General features: G+C 41.8%; 1 protein-coding gene and 1 non-coding gene across 6 annotated transcripts in view; one reads left to right on the top strand and one right to left on the bottom strand.

Moving 5' to 3' along the window:
• Positions 1-2,410: 2,410 nt before the first annotated feature.
• Positions 2,411-2,517, top strand: LOC140741018 (U6 spliceosomal RNA). Its single transcript, XR_012101993.1, has one exon. It is a non-coding gene; the product is annotated as a U6 spliceosomal RNA (small nuclear RNA).
• Positions 2,518-21,323: 18,806 nt separating this feature from the next.
• The window catches only part of mthfsd (methenyltetrahydrofolate synthetase domain containing), a 48,661-nt gene continuing 47,435 nt past the window's right edge, over positions 21,324-22,549 (bottom strand). For all 5 annotated transcript variants that reach the window (XM_073070353.1, XM_073070356.1, XM_073070355.1 and 2 more), the window contains one exon: positions 21,324-21,939. In XM_073070353.1, coding sequence (XP_072926454.1) covers positions 21,427-21,939 — 513 coding nt within the window. In that variant the 3' untranslated portion in view covers positions 21,324-21,426. The remainder of the gene's footprint in view (positions 21,940-22,549) is intronic.

Below are 22,549 nucleotides of genomic sequence, written 5' to 3'. Positions count from 1 at the left end.
CCCACTAAGGAACACCAGGCCATTGTCTCCTACACCATCACCATCCTTATTGACTCCAGAGATCTCCCATTCACCGTGACAACCTCGAAGTTCCCACACCCTGCCCTTCCTGTTTCTACCTCCTTCCCAAGATGTACAAACCGGTTTATCCAGATAGACTTATTGTTTCATCTTGTTCCTGCCCCACAGAACTCATATCTGCATACCTCGACTCTGTTTTATCCTCTCTAGTTCAGTCCCTTCCTACACACATCTGTGACACCTCACATGCTCTGGATCTTTTCAATGATTTCAAGTTCCTTGGCTCCATCATCTTATTTTTACTATGAATGTCCAGTCCCTATGCACCTCTACCCTCCACCCAGAAGGGCTCAAAGCTCTCCATTTCTTCCTGGGCACCAGACCCAATCAGTTCCATTCCACCACCACTCTCCTCCACCTCACTCTAAATAATTTCTCCTTTGGCTCCTTCCACTTCCTTCAAACAAAAGGTGTAGTCATGGTCACTAGCATTGGGTCCCAGCTATGCCTGCTTGTTTGTTGGCTACATGGAACAATCAATACTCCAAGCCTACACTGGTGATCATCCCACACTTTCCCTACACTACATCAACAACTGTATTGGTGCTGCTTCCCACATCCAACCTCAACTCAGATTTCATCCACTTTGCTTCCAACTTCCACCCAGCCCTCAAATTTACCCGGTCCATTTCCGACACCTCCCTCCCCTTTCTCGATCTTTCTGTTTCCATGTCTGGAGACAGTTTATCTATTTATGGCTATTACAAACCCACAGACTCTCACAGCTACCTGGACTATATCTCCTCCTACCCTGTTACTTGTAAAAACGCCATCCTCTTCTCTCAATTCCTCCGTCTCTGCCACATCTACTCTCAGGATGAGGCTCCAGAACAAAGGAGATGTCCTCCTTTAAAGAAAGGGGCTTCCCTTCCTCCACCATCAATGCTGCCCCCAACTGCATCTCTTCCATTTCATGTAGTCTGCTCTTACCCCATCCCCCTGCCACCCTACTAGAGATAGAATTCCTCTTGTTCTCACCAACCACCCCACCAACCTCCATGTCGAATACATAATTCCCTTCAATTTACACCATCTCCAACAGGATCCCCACCAAGCACATCTTTTCCTCCCACCCCCCCCCCCCCCCCCAACTTTCTACTTTCTGCAGGGATCGCTCCCTACATGACTCACTTTTCCATTCGTCCCTTCCCACTTATCTCCCTCCTGGTACTTACCCTTGCAAGCAGAACAAGTGCTATATCTGCCTCTGCATATCCTTCCTCACAACCATTCAGAGTCCCAAACAGTCCTTCCTCGTGAGGTGACACTTCGCCTGTGAGTCTGTTGTGGTCACATACTGTGTCCGGTGCTCCAGTGTGGCCTCTTGTATATCAGTGAGACCCGACATAGATTGGAAGACCACTTCACTGAGCACCTACGCTCCATTCACCAGAAAAAGCAGAATCTCCCAGTGGCCACCCATTTTAATTCAACTTCCGATTCCCATTCCGATATGTCTATTCATGGCCTCCTCTACTGTCACGATGAGGCCACAGAACACCTTGTATTTCATCTGGGTAGCACCTAACCTGATGGCATGAACGTCATTTTCTCGAACTTCTAGTAATGACCCCCCCCCACCTCCTTCACCTTTTCCCTCTCTCACCTTATCTCCTTGCCTGCCCATTGCCTCCCTCTGGTGCTCCTCCCCCCTTTTCTTCCATCCTCTCCTATCAGGCTCCCCCTTCTTTTGCCCTGTAGCTCTTACGCCAATCAACTTCCCAGCTCTTTATTTCATCCCTCCCCCTTCAGATTTCACCTATCACCTTGTGCTTCTCTCTCCCCTCCCCCCTCCTTTTAAATCTTCTCCTCAGCTTTTTTTGTCCAGTCCTGCTGAACAGTTTCGGCCTGAAATGTCATCTGAACTCTTTTCCGTAGATGCTGCCTGGCCTGCTGAGTTCCTCCAGCATATTGTGTGTGTTGTTAGATGGCATACAGTGTAAGGAAGTGTACGGTCATGCACTTTAGTGGAAGGAGTAAAGGTGTAGACTGGTTTCTAAATAAGGAGCAATTTCAAAAATTGGAGTAGCAAACATACTTGGGGGTCCTGTGCAGGATTCCCTAAAGGTTAACTCGGAAGTTGAGTTGATGGTAAGGAAGACAAATGCATTTCCAAGATTCATTCTGAGAGGACTAGAATATAAAAGCAAGGATATAATGCTGAAACTTTATAAGGGATTGGTGAGACCATATTTAGAGAATTGTGAGCAGTTTTGGAAACCTTTCTATGAAAGGAAATGCTGGTATTGGAAAGGGTGCAGAGGAATTTTACAAAAATGATGGCGTGTTAACACGTTAGCAGCAGTTCATCGTTGATGGCTTGGGGCCTGCACTCACTTTGGCAGCACATATGCTAAAACTGGAACGATACAGAGAGAAATAGAATGGCCTCTGTGGAAGGATGACATGCAAATTCATGAAGCCTTCCATAGTTCGGGGCAGCGCAGTAGCAGAGTGGCTAGCATAACGCTATTGCAGCACCAGTTCAATTCATGCCACCATCTGTGCTGGGTTAAATGTTCTTCCTGTGAACGCATGGGTTTCCTCTGTGTGCTCTGGTTTCCTCCGACATCCCAGAGATGTGAGCTGTGGGCAGGCTATATTGGTGCCAGAATCATGGCGGTACTTGCAGCCCCCAGCACATATTCGGACTGTGTTGGTCGTTGACATAAATAACACATTTCACTGTTTCGATGTACAGGTGACAAATACAGCTAATCGTTACTTGCTGGAGTTTAGGAGAATAAGGGAGTATCTTATTGAAACCTATCAAATATTGAAAGGTTTATATAGAGAGGTTGTGGAGAGGATGTTTCTAATAATGAGCAAGTCTAGGACCAGAGAACACAGCCTCCGAATAGAACAGAGATGTGGAGGAATTTCTTTATCCAAAGGTGCTGAATCTGTGGAATTCATTGTCACAGACGTCTGTGGAGACCAAGTCATTGGGTATATATAAAATCGAGGTTAACAGGTTTTTGATTAGTAAGGGTGTCAAAGGTTTTGGAAAGAAGAGAGGAGAATGAGTTGAGAGGGAAAATAAATGAGGTATGAATGAATGATGGAGAAGATTCAAAGAGCTAAATGCCCTGTTCTGCCTCTAGAGGCACTGTTTGTTTTGTATGTCATTCTTTTTGTACAAACATCACTTCCTGTTCATAAGCTGCTTCTTACTTCATTTCCTATGCAGGTTACTTTGGATTTTGACTTGGAGCATGTATACTAGAAAGGCATCCATTTCCAGCCAGTCTGTATTTGCCCTTGAAACAGCAATATCTGTGAGTCTTAAGCTTTCTTAATATTAGTAAACTTAGTAATTAGTAATATTAGTAGATGTACTTTGAAGTAAATATTAGGTTTATCGTTCATTCTGGGTGGCGGGGTGGAGATGCATCTCTTCCAAAGGAGGTGTAAGGCACTCCTTCCATCCACTAGCATGCAGGTCACCGTTAGGCAAAATGCAGCCCCTGCTTAGACCCTGATCAGGGTAATGTGAAGCCATGGGAGCAGGTGGTGCATATCGGCTGCTGGCGTTATGTGAGCACTGACACCAGGCAGACAATCTCTGAAGAGATAATGACCACGATTGCCCAAGTCATACGACATGTTACAAAATGAACGATTGAATTGTTCATCACTATTAAACAATTGTTGTGCCATGAGTCCACTCTAGCCATGGCATAGCTATAGAATATTGCATGTGTGTGGTACCTTGTTTAATACTGATCATGAGAATAATCAATATTAGTACATTCAGACATGCTAAGATTCTGTATTGAATCTAATATGTGCTTTACTTAACTTTCTGCAATTTCACAAAGTTTTCTCATTAAAACCCTGAAGAAATCTTCCAGCTCAGGTGATTTTTGAGAAGGTGTTGAACTGCCTGTCTAGCTTTGTACACAATGCACTACACAGGCAGTAGACCTGTCTTTATCAATCCTAGTTACTTCAGTTTTGCAGTAGATGTTAGATATATTAGCTGTAGATTTGTATTTGATAACAATATACATTCTAAGAGTAGAAGCATATTGTATTAATGAAGGATTGGCAATATTGATAGGTAATTAGCTAAAGGAAAGGAGATAGTCATGATGCTTTTCTGTTTGGGGAGAAAGATACTGTATACTTGATGAAATTACGATGTGTACAATCTTGATTTTGAGCAGTACAACAGAGTTTGCAAATACTCAGATTAAAGTTGCAAATGTAGCATGGCAATATGAGGCTGTGGAGAACAAGCATTACTCAAAGCAGATAAATATGAAGGAAAATAATGTGTGGAGAGGCACCATAATCTTAAACAGCTTTATCTTTAATGGGGTACAAGAACAGAGGAATCTGTGATAACACATCCAGAAATCTTTCAAGGTGACCGTTCTGATTGATATAAGAAAACGTGAGTTGCTGTAACTAAGGAGATAAAATAAAGAATATAGTACTCACATTAAACATTTCCATTGTTCTTCATCGGAAATTAAGAATTAGAAACAGACGTCCAGTAGCATGGTGGTGCACACAGACACAGTGGCTTTTGTGGGGTCAAGCAGATGTGTCATTGTCTTTTTTAAATGTAACTTTTTACGATTGCAAGTCCCTGCTGGACTTTAAGAACTTGAAGTACTGCAGGTACATCAATGAGTTGCTCATTGGTGGATAAACTGAACCAACTCGACCTGGTGCAGTCCGTGATGCTGCCCACGACAGAGAGGCATCGATGTACGAAGGAGGTGTGCAGTCGAACAGCGAGTGTTAGTCACATTTTCTGTGATCGCAGCACCCTGCCGGACATTGGTGGAATGCTGCAAGCCCACTTCATTGGTTCATTGGTGAATGGCAGGGGAGTGGTCCTCAGTCGTAGCAAGGACTAGGCCTCAAGCAGTGGTGTCACCTGTTTGCAGCTGCCCAGAGGCAACAGAATCAGGCACTCCACTAGAGTGCAAGAGGCAGTGTTGGACAGCGTACGTGCTGCAGTCAGTGCTGCCCCCCCCCCCCCCCCGTATTCACTTAGCAGAAGATTAGCTGAATTGTGTTCGACTGCAGACAGCTGCAACATTCATGGACTCAGGGACTTGGACTACAGTATTTTATTTTTGCCTTATATGCTTCATATCTGAAATGCTCTATGTGTGCCCTGTTTTGTCTATGACTGGTGGTACTGTGTCTTGCACTTGGCCCTGGGGTAACACTGTTTCTTTTAGCTGCATTCATGGATATTCATGTAAAATTGACTGACAATTAAACTTGAACTTGAGCATCTAACTGGAGTACTGGATATAGTTCAGAGCACCCAGTCTACAAAAGAGAGTCAATGCCCGGAAGAGGGTACAGTGAGGATGTTATAGTACAGATATTCCCAACCTGGAGTCCACAGAGCCCTCGATTAATGGTAAGGGTCCATGGCATAAAAAAAGGTTGGGAACCCCTGCTATAGTGGGATGATATCAGGATGAGGCTATGAAATAATATGGAGAAATTAGCTCTGACACCATCACAATGTCCGCATTCTCTGCTAACTCTATGATTCTAACACTGTAAACAGGGTGCAATCGACACTGTTGCACATTTGACCCAGATGAGCTACTGACTTGCTTTTATAACTGGGTCGAATTGTAGAATTAAATCCCAAAAACATCAGGTCAAAAAAAGTCCCGAAATTCCTTGTAAAAGTGGAATTTCACTTACTCAGTCATTTTGAACCATTAGTTATGGCAATGCTTAACTTTATCCCTATGCTTCAATGAAAGCTGTCTTTACGTGGCAATATTTACAGAAATTATAACCTCTCATTTGCTGAAGTCAACACCATTTATTAAATTCAATAGCTCCGATAAATAAAGATTTAGTTTATAAACTGCTCAAATGGAAAGTTCTTAACTGAATTTCAAGTAGTTTCACTGTTTGCGTTTTACCTATGAATCACGGTCTAATTACACCAGTGGCCATGGATCAGTACAAACACCATTTGTAAACCTGTAACAAACTGACATATTATTTTTCAAAAAACTTTCACTGCAAAGCTATCTTCAAAATTCTCTCATCCTTCTCTCCCCTCCCCCATTTTGAAATGTGTATTCAAGTAGTATTTGTGTAATATAATTTTAATGACCCTGCAGTATTTAGAAGTTCTGGATTCATATCCTGTGGCCTTGTTGTGTGTCATGACACTGTGTCACTAAGCTCTTTGTCTCCTTCTTGCACTCCAACTCATCATTATTTGAGATGTAGTATATTTCGGTGGTATGATTGCTAAGCAATCCTCCAGCCTTTGGACCACATCTGGTGAGACTGAATCATTCTGCAACGGGAAAGGAGTCCATCCTTTCTCCACACCCTTTTAGCATCTACACTGAGATGATCATGAGACTGGTAATTCCAGACAACACTGGCATTAAAATAGGAGGAAGAACCATCAGTAACTTGAGGTATGCAGATGACACAGTCCTGCTAGCCATAACAGAAGAAGACCTATGAGCACTACTCAATAATGTTGCAAAAGTCTCTTCTGAATTTGGATTGCTGATAAATGGCAAAAAGGCCAAAGTTATGCTGATAAGCAAAACTGCAATTCGAGCTGACATCTACATCAGAAACGACAAGATCCTACAAGTGCTCTCCTTTATATACCACGGAGCAGAACTAAATGACACAAACGAATGCAGCACAGAAATAAGGCGAAGGCTAGCAATGGCATGCACAAGCACTACCAAACTCTGGAACATCTGGAAAGATAGATCTGTTAGCACTGACACCAAGATACGCCTCCTCAAGAGTCTCATCTGGCCAGTAGCCCTACATGGCTGTGAAACATGGACCGTAAAAGCAGCTGTTGAAAAGAAGTTGACAGCATTTGAGATGTGGATATACAGACGGATCCTCAGGGTATCATACATTGAAAGGAGATCCTGCTATTTCATCCTAGAAAAGATTGGCACGAAACCAATACTTCTGGAAACCGTTACCCAAAGGAAACTTCGCTATTTTGGACACATCTCAAGAACTGATGACACACTGGAACGCACTGTGCTTGAAGGCAGAGTAGAAGGAAGCCGCTCCCGAGGCAGACAGAGGACAGCCTGGATCGACAACATCAAGAAGTGGACCAGCCTCACCACCAGAGGTGCAAGAGGTTTGATTGCCGACAGACCGCAGTGGAAGAAAGTTTTCGCTGAGGCTCTGGCAGAGTACGGCACATGATGATGATCACCATCAAACTTATAAGTGGAGTTCGGGCAGAAGCTGGTCACATCAATACCTATCACCAAGAAGGATCTGGTAAAACCAAGGCTGCCTGAATACTGAAGGACAAAGCTACCAGCCTGGGCATGCAGCACAAGGGCTCCACTGGTCAGGGTCGACCATGGATGTTGCGTCCTAGCTGTCTAGATACACAATCATTGCAGTATGATACGGAGAGCAAGCTGTTGCCCATGTAGCAAGCTCTCCCTCTCCATGCATCTGATAGACCCAAAGGAACAGCAGAGACTCATACTATTTGGCACCAGCAGCATCACAAGAGTTGCCAGTCAGCACTGAACTCAATGTACAACTGCCTTAAGGACTCCAGCTCCGAATTTTCGCCTTGACGTTTATTCACAGTCTTCCCCATGAGTGGGTATAGCTACCAGGCAGCACAGGTTTGAGATCAGAGTTTTCCTTCTAGATGAGCAGCTAACCACAGCTGATGAGCCCCATCTACCCAAAATGCGGCAAAGGATACACCAACTGGTGGATGGTGGCAGACTTTTCCCCAAGGTACAGAAGTCGAAAACTAGAGGGGAGAGCTGAGAGAGAAAGTACTTAAAGGCGGCCTCAGGGGCAAGTTCTTCACATACCTGAATAATCTTCCACATTGTCAAGTAGAAGTTAGTATTGTAACTCTGCAGGAACAGCTTGTCCAGAGCTTCAATACTCCATTTGGGATGCAGTCCAATCCTGTGGCCTTTGCTGCAACCGGTACATTCAGGTGCGTCTTGCAATCATATGAAAGTAAGTGAATTGGCTGCTGTGACAGTGATGATCTAATTAGGGTATAAAGTACTGAAAAAGCATGATTAAGGATGCTTCAGACTTTTTTTGTTCTCACTGGGCCTTGTTACCAGTGAGGATGGTGAAGAAATAAGGCCTCCTCCTCCCACTAGTTGCTCAGTTATTCACTACCATTCAGAGCTGTAGATGTTGACCCGACTGGCCCACTGGCTGTGAGCTCATTTAGCTCTGTCCACTGAATAAGTAAGTAGTCCGGTGTTGCAGTGAGACTAGACTGGCAACTGCCCCTGTTTCAGTATCGCTGGTGCTGACATACTCCCCGGACTGCTCACTGATCTTTGGTGGCAATGGTAGGGTGAAGGGAATGCTGAATCATGAGTTCACAATTAGGATAAGGTCAAGTTGTTTTATCCCTCATGTTGATCCATGGGTAACCTGCTCTGGCAGTTCGGTGCCGCAAGACCTGGCCAGATTGGTTTGTTATAGGGCTGCCAAGCCAGTCTTGGTGGTGGACATTAAACACACCCCCCCCCCCCCCCACACCCATTCTATGCCCTTGCTACTCTCAGTGCTCCTTCTTGCTGTTATTAAACATGGAGAAAACCTGACTGATCAGCTGAGGGGGTGATGATAGATGGTAATCAGTAGTAGGTTTCCTTGTCCACCTTCGAACTGATGTCACACGACATTACAATGACTAAGGAAGGGGATTCTGCTGACACTTTCCTGACCCATCATCTAAGACATCTGATGTCCTTTATCCCAATATCAAGGCTCATTTTGCCAGAGTAAAGGGGAGATCAATTAATGACCAGCTGCACCATTGGGAGCTCTGTAACATTGCTTGTTACCCTCCCATCTCGTACGACAGTGACCTTCCACTGTAGCCATTCTTTATTAATCATGAGGTCCAAGTACCTCACCTCAGACTACTTGGGTGCACTTAGATAGATAGATAGATAGATACTTTATTCATCCCCATGGGGAAATTCAACTTTTTTTCCAATGTCCCATACACTTGTTGTAGCAAAACTAATTACATACAATACTTAACTCAGTAAAAAATATGATATGCATCTAAATCACTATCTCAAAAAGCATTAATAATAGCTTTTAAAAAGTTCTTAAGTCCAGAACACTTGTTCTGTTTCAAAGAAGCTTTACCATGGTATAGCTTCAAACAGTTTTTCCAGTGCTGTCTAGCCCTGTTGTTCTGTCCTTGCAATTACTATATCAGAGGGGTTCCCAACTTTTTTTATGCCATACACCAATACCATTAAGCAAGGAGTCCATGGACCCCAGGTTGGGAACCACTACCATATCAGGATCGGAATCAGGTTTATTATCACAGGCATATGTTGTTAAGGTCATATATATATATAAATTAAATAGGTAATGCATTCATTGTCCATTCTATAATCTGATGGTGGAGTGGAAGAAGCTGTTCCTGAAACGTTGAGTGTGTGTCTTCAAGCTCCTGTACCTCCTTGTTGATGGAAGCAATGAGAAGTGGAATGTCATAGGTGATGGGGGCCCTTACTGATGGCTGCTGTCTTTTTGAGGCATCACCATTTGAAGATGTCCTGCAGGGAAGACTAGTACCCATGATGGAGCAGGCTGAGTTTACAACTTGGAAATTCCACCAAAATTCCTGTAACATTTGGTCCCTTTTGTTTGAAGGTTGATTTCCCCTTATTTGGTATCTAGTCACCTGAAAATAGCCATTGGCATGTGTTCACTGTTACATAGCAGTGAACCTCTGGGTTTTTATTCAATTTCAGCATAAATGTGAGGTAAATCCAGCTCAATGAAACGTATCGTTCCTCAGTTCTCCACGTGCATGCGCACTAGCAAATGCTTATTATCAGCACTTGCATTCAGCATGACCTTACAGTCGGTTAATGCTGCTTTACAGATACTTCAGCAATGCTAACAGGAAAACACTCACTGTAGTGGAAATTAACCTACAAAGAGTTCTGCTCCAGCTCTTAGAGCTCCTCCACCAGCAGGAACACAAAGAATTAGGCCAGCGGGCATATTTTCCTCAACATCTCGGCTGATGGTCTTTGTGCCCAAAGGTGGCATTTGATTACACCTACCAAATTGGTGGCTTTGAAATATTCCAAGCCAGAGTCAGTCAGGGTGAATTTTTAGTGTCTCGCCATCTCATTAATTAGGTTATCAAGCATGTAATGCAGCACTAATAAGTTAGTTGATGTTGTGTAAAGTTTGTGCCCATTCCATTAATGTAACGGTTTCCTTTTGCTCAGTGATCACCACAGTTTTGCAACATTTGCACCTTTTGCTTCCATAATGTTATTTTGTCTGAAGAACTTACCCATTCATATAAAGAAAATGCTAAGCACTATTTGCATCCAGAAAACTGAGTTTTCTGATACATCCTGTTACTGCCATTTCTGTTACCATTTCCATATGCTCCTCCTTTGCTCAGAATTGGGGTTTCAGCTTTCTGCTTTACCATCCTTATCTTTAGTGTTGTACAATGGCGAATTACATAACACAGTGTAAGTTTTGAAGGAAACAATGGATGTCTGTGGCAGCACTGGATATTCAACTGAACCTGAAGCATAATACATACAGCACAATCAAATTTCAAAGTAATTTTATGATCAGAGTACAAATATGTCACCACATACAATCCTGAGATTCATTTTTCTGTGGGCATACATAGTAAATCTACAGAATATTAACTATAAACAGGATCATTGAAAGATCAAGCAGAGCATAGGAGAGAACAAACTGTGCAAATGCAAATATAAATAAATAGTAAGAAATAATGACAGCATGAAATAACAAGACACAATGTTGGATCTTTGGTTGGGGGAACATCTCAATAGATGAGCGTAGTTATCGTCTTTTGCTGATGGTTGAGGGTTTATAACTGTTCTTGAACTTGGTGGTGCAAGTCCTGAGGCTCTTGTACTTTCTACCTGATGGCAGCAGCGAGAAGAGAGTATGGCCTGGGTGGTGAGGATCTCTTACGCTTTCCTACAACAGCATTTCATGTACACAAACACGAGGGAATCTGCAGATGCTGGACATTCAAGCAGCACACACAAAATGCTAGTGGAACACAGCAGGCCAGGCAGCATCTATAGGAAGAAGCACTGTCGACATTTCAGGCCGAGACCCTTCGTCCTGCCCGAAACGTCGACAGTGCTTCTTCCTATAGATGCTGCCTGGCCTGCTGGGTTCCACCAGCATTTTGTGTGTGTTGCAGCATTTCATGTAGGTATGTTGAACGGTTGGGGGGGCCTTAGCCATGATGTACTGAGCCGAATTCCCAGTACAATGCTGAATATGGTGCAAGTATCAGCAAACACTATGACTTCTGATCTTGAATGGGATGAAGGTCATTGATGTAACAGAACAGGATTGGGCCCAGTCAACAGTAAAGAAGAACTGATGTGGGAGGGGGGTTGGGTTTAGATGATTAACCTACAATAACCACCATGCTCTTTGGAGTGATATACATTACTGTTCAAAAGTCTTAGGCGCACATATATAGCTAGTGTGTACTGCAGTAATTTTATGTATTTTACTGTACTGCTACCACACAAGAAAAATCATGGGGTATGTGAGTGATGATAAACCTGATTCTGATTTGGGTCTCTATTATGGACTGAGAGTGTGAAGGGGGCAGGGAGAGGGGAATCATAGTTGGGAAAAGGGGAAGGGAGGAGGAGGGAGCAGGAAGCAACAGAGAGACATTCTGTAATGATCAATAAACCAATTGTTTGGAATCAAATGACCTTGCTTAGTGACCTTTTGGAACAGAAGTAAAGAGGACTTTTTTTTTAGCCGATGAGTGGTGAATCTGTGGAATGCTCTGCCATAGACTGTGGATGAGACCAATTCCATGGGTATATTCAAAGCTGAAGTTGATAGGTTCCTGATTATTGTTCGGGGCATAAAGGGATATGGTGAGAGGGCATGTGTATGAGTTTGAATGGGATCTGGGATCAGCCATGCTGAATTGGCAGAATGGATTCGATGGGCTGAATGGCCTAATTCTGCTCCTATGTCTTATGGTTTTACGGCCTCAGGACTGGGTGTGACTGCTGCACCCATGGCCCGGCACTCCTTCTCTGCCACCTGCCCCACACCCCTCCTGTGGCACTCCACCCTCCCCATTCCTAACATCATTTGCTCCTGCCAGATTTACAAACTTGCTCTCTGCTTCACGTTGACAATACAGTACTGTGCAAAAGTCTTAGCCACCCTAGCTATATATTGTATATGTGCCTAAGACTTTTGCACAGAACTGTATTCTGTTCTTTCACCATTAGAGTTCTTACCCCTTGATGCTCCTTGAACTCACTTTTACTATAGTTCCATATTACCACACCCCATGAAATACTGCATTTGACATCAAGGTAAGTTACATCTCATCCCCACTAAAATTCATTTTTGGTATGTGATTGAATGATGTTTGTCAAGATTTGGAGCCAGGTGGGTCTTGGTGAAACCCAAAGTAGGTTATTCGAGAGTGGTAATTAGACAGAATAGTCCTGCATTACAAGGTCAAAGTTCACAAAGTCAGGTTGAGGCTGTTGTATTGGGGCTGTAGAATTGTTTTTTTTTGTAGTTTAACTTTCCTGTGCTCGTTTGTATTTTTATACAATCACCTATACTGTTCAGTGAATTTCCCAGTAATTACGGTACTGTTGCTTCTGTATTCTTCAAATGCAAGTTTAATTGTCATTCAACCATACTTAGACATAGCCGAATTCATCTGGGGTCAAGGTGTAAAACATACACAACACATTCAAAATAGCAAGCAAAACAAATCTTAGTTTTCAATAGCAGGTATTAAATCTTAAATCTGGCAATTTTATACTTTGTTTAATAGTTATCACTGAAATATTTTTGTTATCTCAAGTCTGAGTAGAAGATCATGACTACTTTTTAGTCTGGTCTTCTTGTTTGTTCTTTTGATTCTCTTTGTCCTTGTAACATTTAATTAAACAACTTTAAGTAACATGTTTTATGCCTCATTCTTGACTTCGGAAGAACTTTTGGATTGCAAAAGCATCAGATCTGACATGTTGGTCCATGGCCTCCTCTTGTGCCAAGATGAGGCCACCCTCAGGGTGGAGGAGCTACAGCTTACATCCTGTCTGGCCAGCTTCCAACCTGATGACATGAATATCAATTTTGCTTTCCGGTAAAAAAAATTCTTCTCCTTCCCATCTTCTTTTATTCCCCACTCTGGCCTGTTGCCTCTTCTCACCTCTCCCTGGGTCCTCTCCACCTTCCCTTTCTCCTATGGTCCACTCTCCTCTCCTATCAGATTCCTTCCTTTCCAGCCCTTTACCTTCCCCACCCACCTGGCTTTACCTATCACCTTTGAGCTACTGTCCTCCTCCTTCCCCTACCTTTTTATTCTGGCATCATCCCCCTTCCTTTCCGGTCCTGAAGAAGGGTCTCGGCCTGTAACGTCAACTGGTTATTCATTTCCCTTGATGCTGCCTGACCTGCTGGGATCCTCCTGCATTGTGTGAGTGTTGCTTAGGATCCAACAATGGCAAAGTTGTGTCTGTACTTTTGAACAGATGGGCTGCAGGCATGACCAGCACCGCACACAAGGCTTCAGAAATACGGCCAGGGTGTTGTCCAGTCCTTTTTTTGCCTTTGCTGTATCCAGTGCTCTCTGTCATTTCGTTATACGTTGTGTAAGGAATCAATTTGACTGAAATCTGACGTTTGTGATATTGTTTCGGAATGCTCTCACACACTGAGCCCTTCTACTCTTGAGACCACTAACTGTTTAATTGTGCCCCAGCAAACCTTTATAGATACAGCAGGCCCACAGAGCTTGGCTGTGGTCCATTGGCTATATAAATGAACCGGAACAAAAACAAACTGCTGGAGGAACTCAGAGCATCTGATAGCATTGGTGAAATGGATAATCTGGACTGAAAGATAGAGTGGAGACGGGAAGTGGTGAGGGGAGCGGTGAAGCGAGAGGTAGGCTGTATGTAGATGGGTGGGGAGAGAAGAGGAGGAAGGGATGAATGTGTGGGCAGACACCCGATAAGTCTTAAATTGCCTTGTGTCATTACAAGTGTACATTTAGCCATCCATTTCCATCTCATTCTTCTTTTATTTATCCAGCATTTTCTTGTTCTCATCTTATTCTCCTCTTACCCATCATCCAAACTGTGTATTCCAACAGTATCTGTTCTCATATCCCATCCCTAGGTCAAGCACTGAAGGGAGAGAGTTCCCATTTCTCCTTGCACAATGCCAGGAAATCCCATACCTCACAGTGCTTGGCTTAGCTTATATCTCCAGGAGCTGCTGCCAGTGCAGGACAAACAGGCAAAAGACTGTAAAACTGATGAAGGTCAAAGTGGCAACCAAGGTTGCCAAGGTTGGAAAAATATTCCCACAGTTTGCATTTGGTACTACAGTAGTTACGTATACGTCATGACATGACTTGGCTGGCCAAATTTTTTTCTTACTTCCAAATGCCTTCAGGCTGCTTGACTGAGATGAACTTTATATGTCATCCAACACCTTTTCATCACTTTGAAACCTTTATAAAAACTCATTCACAGGCCATTAAGCTCACGAGCTGCATTTCCGTGATCATAATGAGCATAAGACATTAAGATTTATTCATTGACCTTTCCATCCATGTTCACTTCTGTAAACATGTTGTGGTTACCTTTCAGACCCAGTAAAGGTCTTGTGCCCAAGATATTAATCTTTATCTCAGTCAATGATTGTATTTTAACTATTAAAAGTTGTGTAAAAAATAGTCTGTGTTTAGAATGTCTGAAATCCTTTGTTTTCCTTTGGATAAAACATATTTATGTATAATATAACATGAAATCTGTTCTTATAAACACAGAAGGAATTTTTGCAGAGGTATTACCACTTGGCATCATGTTTAATAGTGCCTGCAAAGTTTAGCTGTATATACAACAGAGTAAATCTTCTAATGTTTGCATCATCGGTAAACTGCCTCAAAAATAACTAACATTGTAATGTCTAAATTCTTTAGAAATTAATGCATTTACACAATCAACCATGTCTTGGTCACAGACATTGACAATATTTCTCATTTGAATGCACTATTTAATTTTACTTATACAGAATCACTCAGAAAAATGTAAGAAATTGTTTAAAATTATACTGAAAGGCCACAAACAGATGTTAAGGCTCCTTCTGCTTGTTATGGCTGTCTACTCACTTTCACTAAATTGGAGGAAAAGGTATCAGTAGAAGCAAAAATACTTCTGTTCTTTGTTCATTCTCTGTGATTAAATATTATACACTGCCCTCTGAATGTGTAGGTGGTTACTGAGGATCATTTAGAGCATCAAGTGCCAGTATACCCCTTGGGCACGGAGCATGGTTACACCACTGTGCTTTGGACTGGCACTTCACTCTCTCTCTAAGCCTTGCCCAATGCCATTTATTGCTCCTATAGATATGACTTAAAACTCAGTTTGTCTCTCACTTTAAAAGGATTGTGAATTGCTGTCAGGATTTTGTAAAGGTAACAATGTAATGGTTCTATATTAAAGAGCGAAAACTGGGAAACGGAGCTGATTATATTGCTTTTATAGAGAGATGGCACCAGTTCAATGGAGTGAATGACTTCTTTCCATGTTTTAATGATTCTATGATTGTAGTTAGAGAGTACATCTCATCAGTCAATGCTTCAGGGGTTACTAAAGTGTTAAACTATCCTAAGTCAGTGCCAACCTGAATGAAAGTAGAATTTGGACAGGTACATAGATAGGAAAGGTTTAGAAGGATATGCACCCAATGAAGGCAAATAAGACAAGCTTGGCTGGGCACCTTGATTCGCATGGATGAGTTGGGCCAGATGGTTTGTTCCCATGTTGGATTACTCTTTTGACTCTAGAATTCAAGGAGAATCTTGAGGTTTTTTTTGCCCTATTGAGGTTTTCTCTCCAGATTTTTGTTTCATCTAGTCTGGTTTGTCTTTAAATCTCTTTTTTCTATAACCTGTGATGAAATCAGTGTGGACAGACAAAGCAATCAGCATGGACGTGGTGAACCTTAAGGGTCGCTTCTATGCTGCATGATTCTAGTACTCTATGCAATTGCACGAGGCCCCCTCGTGGTTCACTGCTGTGTACCAAATAGTGACTTCAAGTTGGTGAAACAGTGTTAATGGCTGTTTTTGGCATTAAGCAAACTATATCATTTTTAAACTGTTTCTCTGGGGCATTTGCCAAAGTTGCAGCAGTAGAGAGCAAAAATTTCAGACACAGACATAGCTCATTGAACTTCGGTAGGAAAGGATTTAATTAATCGCAGAGTGATAGAATTGCCCTCAATGGAATTCACATCAATTTGATTTAAAGTTCAAGCGAGCACTCTTAAAGAAGTTAGATGACTTTTTCTTTTTGAATGATTTACCTTGTGTTCAGCTCCGGTACACTCCCAATCTAATTTTGATTCTGAAACATACACAATTTCTGATATTAGAGTTAACAATTTGATTATATACATTCAGTTTGTTTTGTAAATGGAGATTTCACACAACGGTAAATACATTTTACAAAGAAATAAAATCTTTTAAAAACTTAAGAGCTGTTGAGTAATGTAGACTGAATCTTGACTCTTCCCTCTAACTTACTCCCCCTCGTGGTAGTATTTGGTATTACTAACTGTGGGGGAAAAAGTGAGATCAATTGCACAGGACAATACCTCAACTGGCCAGAACGGAGGCAACTGGATGCTAACTGTGCTTGGTAAGAACACTTCCGAATGTGTGTGGCAGATTGATCAAAATCAATTTTGCCATAAAAGATTGCTTGCTATAAGTCATACACTCTGCTCAGGCTCTCTATCTTTGCCTGACACAGGTTTTGCAATATGTAATCTGTTTTAAAATAAAGCCTAGAAAAGGCAAACTTTTTCACAAAAAAAAAATCCAGAAAAGATTGAGAAGTGAATCAAAGGCTATCAAAATGATGGACATTTTTAAGTAGGGAAAAGAGAAGGCGATTATTTACACTGGTTGACAAGTCAGTAAAAAGGGGCATAGATTCAGGATTTTCCAAAGAGCAAACACGAAGGTTGAAAACATTTTTTACACACAGAGAGTTATTAAAAATGGAATGGTTTGCCACAAGTGACTATTGAGGCAAAGTCTAAACATTTTTTAATAGAGTCTGGATAAATATTTGAAATGGAAACTGGGGAAAAGACAGGTGTGCAACATTAGCTTCAATTCAAGAGCAGGAAGCACTCTTCAGATCTGCGATGGGCCAAATAGCCTCTTTCTGGGGTATAGTTCCTAGGTTCAAATTTCCTGCAAATCGATGGAAAAAATCAGCATTTTAAACTTCAATAGAGCAGCTGCCATTCTAAATATAGCTACAACAAATAGCCTTTAATTAATTTGTTTAGGAATTTCAGGCAAATGTTGTTTGTTTGGCACCTATTCATGAATCAGCCTCTAAACAGAAGGGTTCAAGATAAAAAGCTCCAGATTTCCAGCATCTGCAGTCTCTCTCATGTCTCTGAACAGTAGGTACAAAGAATGTTTCAGTGACAACATGGCAACATCTAAACTGAGCAAATTATTCAGGATTGTTCAGTATTTGCAACAGAAAAAAATGTCTTCACTGCTTTGACAATATGATTTCAGTCCAGTCAATTAGCTGTTTAATATTATATCCATTTGTTCATTGTTTTGCTGTAGAATAGAAAATATATATTCATATTTTAATTTTAGGTTGAGGACAAAGACTTTATTTGTTCTTCCTTCCTATTTGCCCAAAGCATGGTTTTATTCTGAATGTGGCACAGTAGCATTGTATTTGGTGCATTGCTATACAGCACCAGTGCTAGCTAGCAGAACAAAGGAGTGGGAATAAAAGGGGCTTTTCTGGTTGGCTGCCAATGATTAGTGGTGTTCTGAAGGGGTTGGTGTTGGATCCACTACTTTTCACATTGGATGTCAATGATCTGGGTGATGGCTTTGTGGCTAAGTTGGTGGATGATGCAAAGATAGGCGGAGGAGCTGGTTGAGTGTTGAGGAAGGAGGGAGTCTGCAGAAGGACTTGGACAGATTATGAAAATGGGAAAAGAAGTGGCAGATCGAATACACCATAGGGAAATGTAGTCAGTTTAGTAGAAGAAATAAAGGCATAGTTTATTTTCTAAGTGAGGGGCTAATTCAGAAATTGGAGGTAGAAAGGGACTTGGGAGTCTTAGTGCAATACTCCCTAAAGGTCAACTTGTAGGTTGAATCAGTAGTAAGTGAAGCGAATGCAACATAAGCATTCAATTTGAACAGACTAGAATATAAAAGCAAGGGTGGAACACTGAGACTTTATAAGGCAATGCTCAGAATGTACTTGGAATATCGTGAGCAGTTTTGATCCCGTATCTAAGAAATAATGTGCTGGCAAAGAAGGTTCATAAGAATGTGAACTGGATGTTTGTCTGTTGCTTCAGAACTGTTCCAGCACTGAGCAAAAGTCTTCGGTCTTATATATATAGTTTGGGTCCTCAAGACTTTTGGACAGTCCTGTATTTATCAACACGGAGTGTGGAACGAGTTTGTTAATCTGGCAGGGGCAAAATATATTGGGAATGGCGAGGGTGGAGCACTGGGGGAGGGGATGTGGAGGAGTGCCAGAGCCAGAGGTGGTGTGGGGGCAGACACGCCCAGCCGTGAGACACAAGGCAAGGCCATTTGATTCCAAGCTATTGGTTTATTGATCATCACAGAATACCTCTCCGGTGCTTCCCACTCCTCCTGCTCCCCCTTCCTCTTTTCCCAACTATGATTTCCCCTCTTCTTGTCCCCTTCTCACTCTTCAGTCCACAATAGAGGCCCATACCAGAATTAGGTTTATCGTCACTCATGTATGTTGTGAAATTTGTTGTTTTTTTGTGGTAGCAGTACATAAAGTTACTGCAGAACTGCGCAAAATTCTTGGGCACCCTAGCCATGTACATGTGTCAAAGACTGTATGTCTGCAACAGACCTTGTTGCTCTGTTATACAGAATTAATTTACTTAAAGCTAGGGCACTTAGGACAGTTCCTGGATTGCTTTTATAACGCTGCATAAAATCAGACTGATTTTAATAGGATTTGAAATTTGTGTTGGCTTCTCACTGAGCACTAACTACATTTTTTAAAGAATTTATGACTTTTATTAGAATGCTTGTGATTTTATAAGCATTGGTCAGACCACATTTGGAGTACTATGACTAATTTTGGAGAGGGTTGCATCGCGGTGGGTCCAGAGAATGTTCACAAGAATGATCTTGGGAATGAAAGGGTTAATGTATAAGTAGCGTTTGAACCTCCTGGGCCTGTACTTGCTGGAGTTTAGGAAAATGAGAGGAGAGCTCATTAAAACCTACTGAATATTGAAAGGCCTCGGTGGAATACATGTGGTGAGGCTGTTTTCAATAATAGGAGAGTCTAGGACTTAGTGGGCACAGCCTCAGAAGGACACCCCTTTAGAACAGAGGTGAGGAGGAATTTCTTTAGTCAGAGATTAGTGAATCTGTGGAATTCATTGCTACAGACAGCCGTTAAAGCAGTGATTGTTGGGTTGTTGATTAGTAAGGTCACCAAAGGTTACGGGGAGAAGACAGATGAAATTTCCTAATTCTTCTCCTATGTCTAATGGCCTATACTGGGTCAGCAAATTTACAGATGACATCAAGATTGGAGGGGGGAGTAGTGGACAGTAGGGAAGGCTATGAATGCTTGCAGTAGGATCTGGACCAGTTGGGAAAAAAATAGGCTGAAAAATGGCAAATGGAATTTAATGGAGACATGTGTCAGGCGTGAGGTGTTGCACTTAGGCAAGACAAACCAGGGTAGGGCTTACACAGTGAATGTTAGGACACTGAGGAGTGTGGTAGAATAAGGGAATCTGGGAATTCAGATCCCTAATTCCTTGAAAGTTGCATCACAGGTAAATAGGGTTATAAAGAGAGCTTTTGGTACATTGGCCTTCATAAATCAGGGCACTGTGTACAGGAGTTAGGATGTTATGTTGAAGTTGAATAAGACTTTTGTGATGTGAATTTGGAATATTGCGTGCAGTTACGATCACCTCCAGTATCTATAGGTAAGATACCAACAAGCTTGAGAGAATACAGAGAAAATTTACAAGATGTTGCCAGGATTTGACTTATAGGGAAAGATTAAATAGGTTAAGACTTTATATCCTGGCGGTAGGGGGATGAGGGGAGATCTTACAGAGATATACAAATTATGAGTGGTATAGATAGGGTAACTATGTGCAAGCTTTCCCCCAGAGGTTGGCTGAGATTAGAACTAGAGGCCAAAGGTTCAGGGTGAAAGGTGTAATACTTTAAGGAGAGCCTGAGAGGGGATTTCCTCACTCATCGGGTGGTGTGAGTGTGGAACAAGCTGCTAGCGGAAATGGTGGATGCATGTTTAATTGCCACACATGACAAATTTTGTTAGGTACATGGATGAGAGAGGTATGGGCAGCTATGGTCTGGGTCCAGGTAGATGGGACTCAGCAGATAAACAGGTCAGCACAGACCTTCCCTACGAAGCAGATTTCATGCCATCTTTCCCGAGTCCCATTCTGTTGGAAAGCAAGCTACTGGAATGGTCCATGCCCAATTCTTCAGTTACTTATAAGACTCCTTAAAACGTTGGAAACAGATGTCATTACAATTAACATGAAATGGATCAAATTTAACAAGTTCTTTTAATTTTTCATGTACAAAATGGAATGAATGCAGTTAATAATCCAAGCAGAAGAGAAATTAGTACAATCATTCTGTAAAGGAGAATATAAATTGGGGATATCAATTATCAGCCATGAATATTCACTCAATACTGTATTTTATAAAGGTTAATATGTGGGACAGCTATAAGCCAGTAGCAATTTACTTGTTTATTATGTTTTGTTTTTATTATTATTATTTTTCTGTCTCTGCTAGATTATGTATTGCATTGAACTGCTGCTGCTAAGTTAACAAATTTCACGTCACATGCCGGTGATAATAAACCTGATTCTGATTATATAATGTTTCTGGAAAAGGAGTTCATAGGATTAGAGAATTATCAGAAGCGTGCAGAATACTTCAAATACTATTTCTAAATGTCATTGTAGTACAGTGTTTATACAGATTAAGATGTCTTATTCTATTGACTATCAGTGAATTGAAAATACTCCTTGATGCTTTCACTTGTTTGAATTCCGTCATAAAAAGGACAACAAAAGCAAAGACGATGTGTACAAGAACTGATTCCACTTTAATTATACATTTGAGTAAGAACAATAATATTTTTGGCATTTAAAGTTTGATATTAACATTTTTATGATGTGATCCTGTCAGTTCACATGTGCATTTGTTTGACTTCTCAATCTGTTGTCACGCTTCTTGTTGGCAAGTTCAACTCTAATGGTACTCCCACTTAAACTTAAGCCTGAGAGTGAAGTTACAACAGCTTCTGCAGTTTTCTCATCCTGATAGTCAAGAAAAGCTCGGTGTTGTGCACCCTGCCAGTTTAGACGTAATGGAACTGCATTGTGATCTCTCAAAATGTTCTTCAATTTACTGACTCTCATATCTTGAGGTATATTACCCATATACACTGTAGTAACTCTGCCTGGAGGATTAGTTTGTCTTTTAGAGTCAAATTCTGTTTGTTTTTCACACTCATCGCAATTTTCAGCCATTCCAGATGGGTGTTTTTCCATTAGTGTTGTGGTTGCACCTTTCCTTATCATTTCTTTTGTATCGATGCATCTTTCATCCTTCAGCGTAACATCCTTGCCCGCTTGCTCTTCCCTGAAGTGAAAGCTTTTTAGGATAGGAATTTTTTTCATCATCCCTGAATCCACCTGTCCAAGAGAAAAGGTGCATGATAAAACCGATGCAATGGTCACAGAATGTTTAGTGTGAGCAAAAGCTTGTCTCTGACGCAGGAGACTTTGGTTTGAAGAATCGCGAGTTCAGTAGCTAAAAACCTGTGTCATTATGTTCAGGCTCAGGCCTCAGCACCGTAACCTAGGTGACCTGCCAATGCAGCTCAATGGGAATTGGGCAGTAGATCACCGCATGGCATTGGATAGGATTGGCCATTATCCAATGACTCTGATAGGAGCCAAGCTGTGTTAGCAGCAAGAGAGGGCATTAACCTGCAGCAGCCTTTGCATGACCCTCCTTCTTACGTACACAAAAGGTTGTGGGATGCTTCAGGAATGGCCTTCTACAACTTAGAGTACTTAGACTGCACTTAGAGCATTGTGCTCAATTCTGGTCACCTCACTATAGGAAGGATGTGGGAGCTATGGAGAGGGTGCAGAGGAGATTTACCAGGATGTTGCCTGGATTGGAGAACAAGTCATATGAAGCAAGGTTAGCAGAGCTGGGACTTTTCTCTTTGGAGCGTAGAAGAATGAGAGGGGACTTGATAGAGGTCTACAAGATTATGAGAGGCATAGAGAGGGT

Source organism: Hemitrygon akajei, chromosome 17 (genome assembly GCF_048418815.1).
Source record: "Hemitrygon akajei chromosome 17, sHemAka1.3, whole genome shotgun sequence".
Taxonomy (NCBI): Eukaryota; Metazoa; Chordata; class Chondrichthyes; order Myliobatiformes; family Dasyatidae; genus Hemitrygon; species Hemitrygon akajei.
This window is presented reverse-complemented; position numbering and strand designations above follow the sequence as displayed.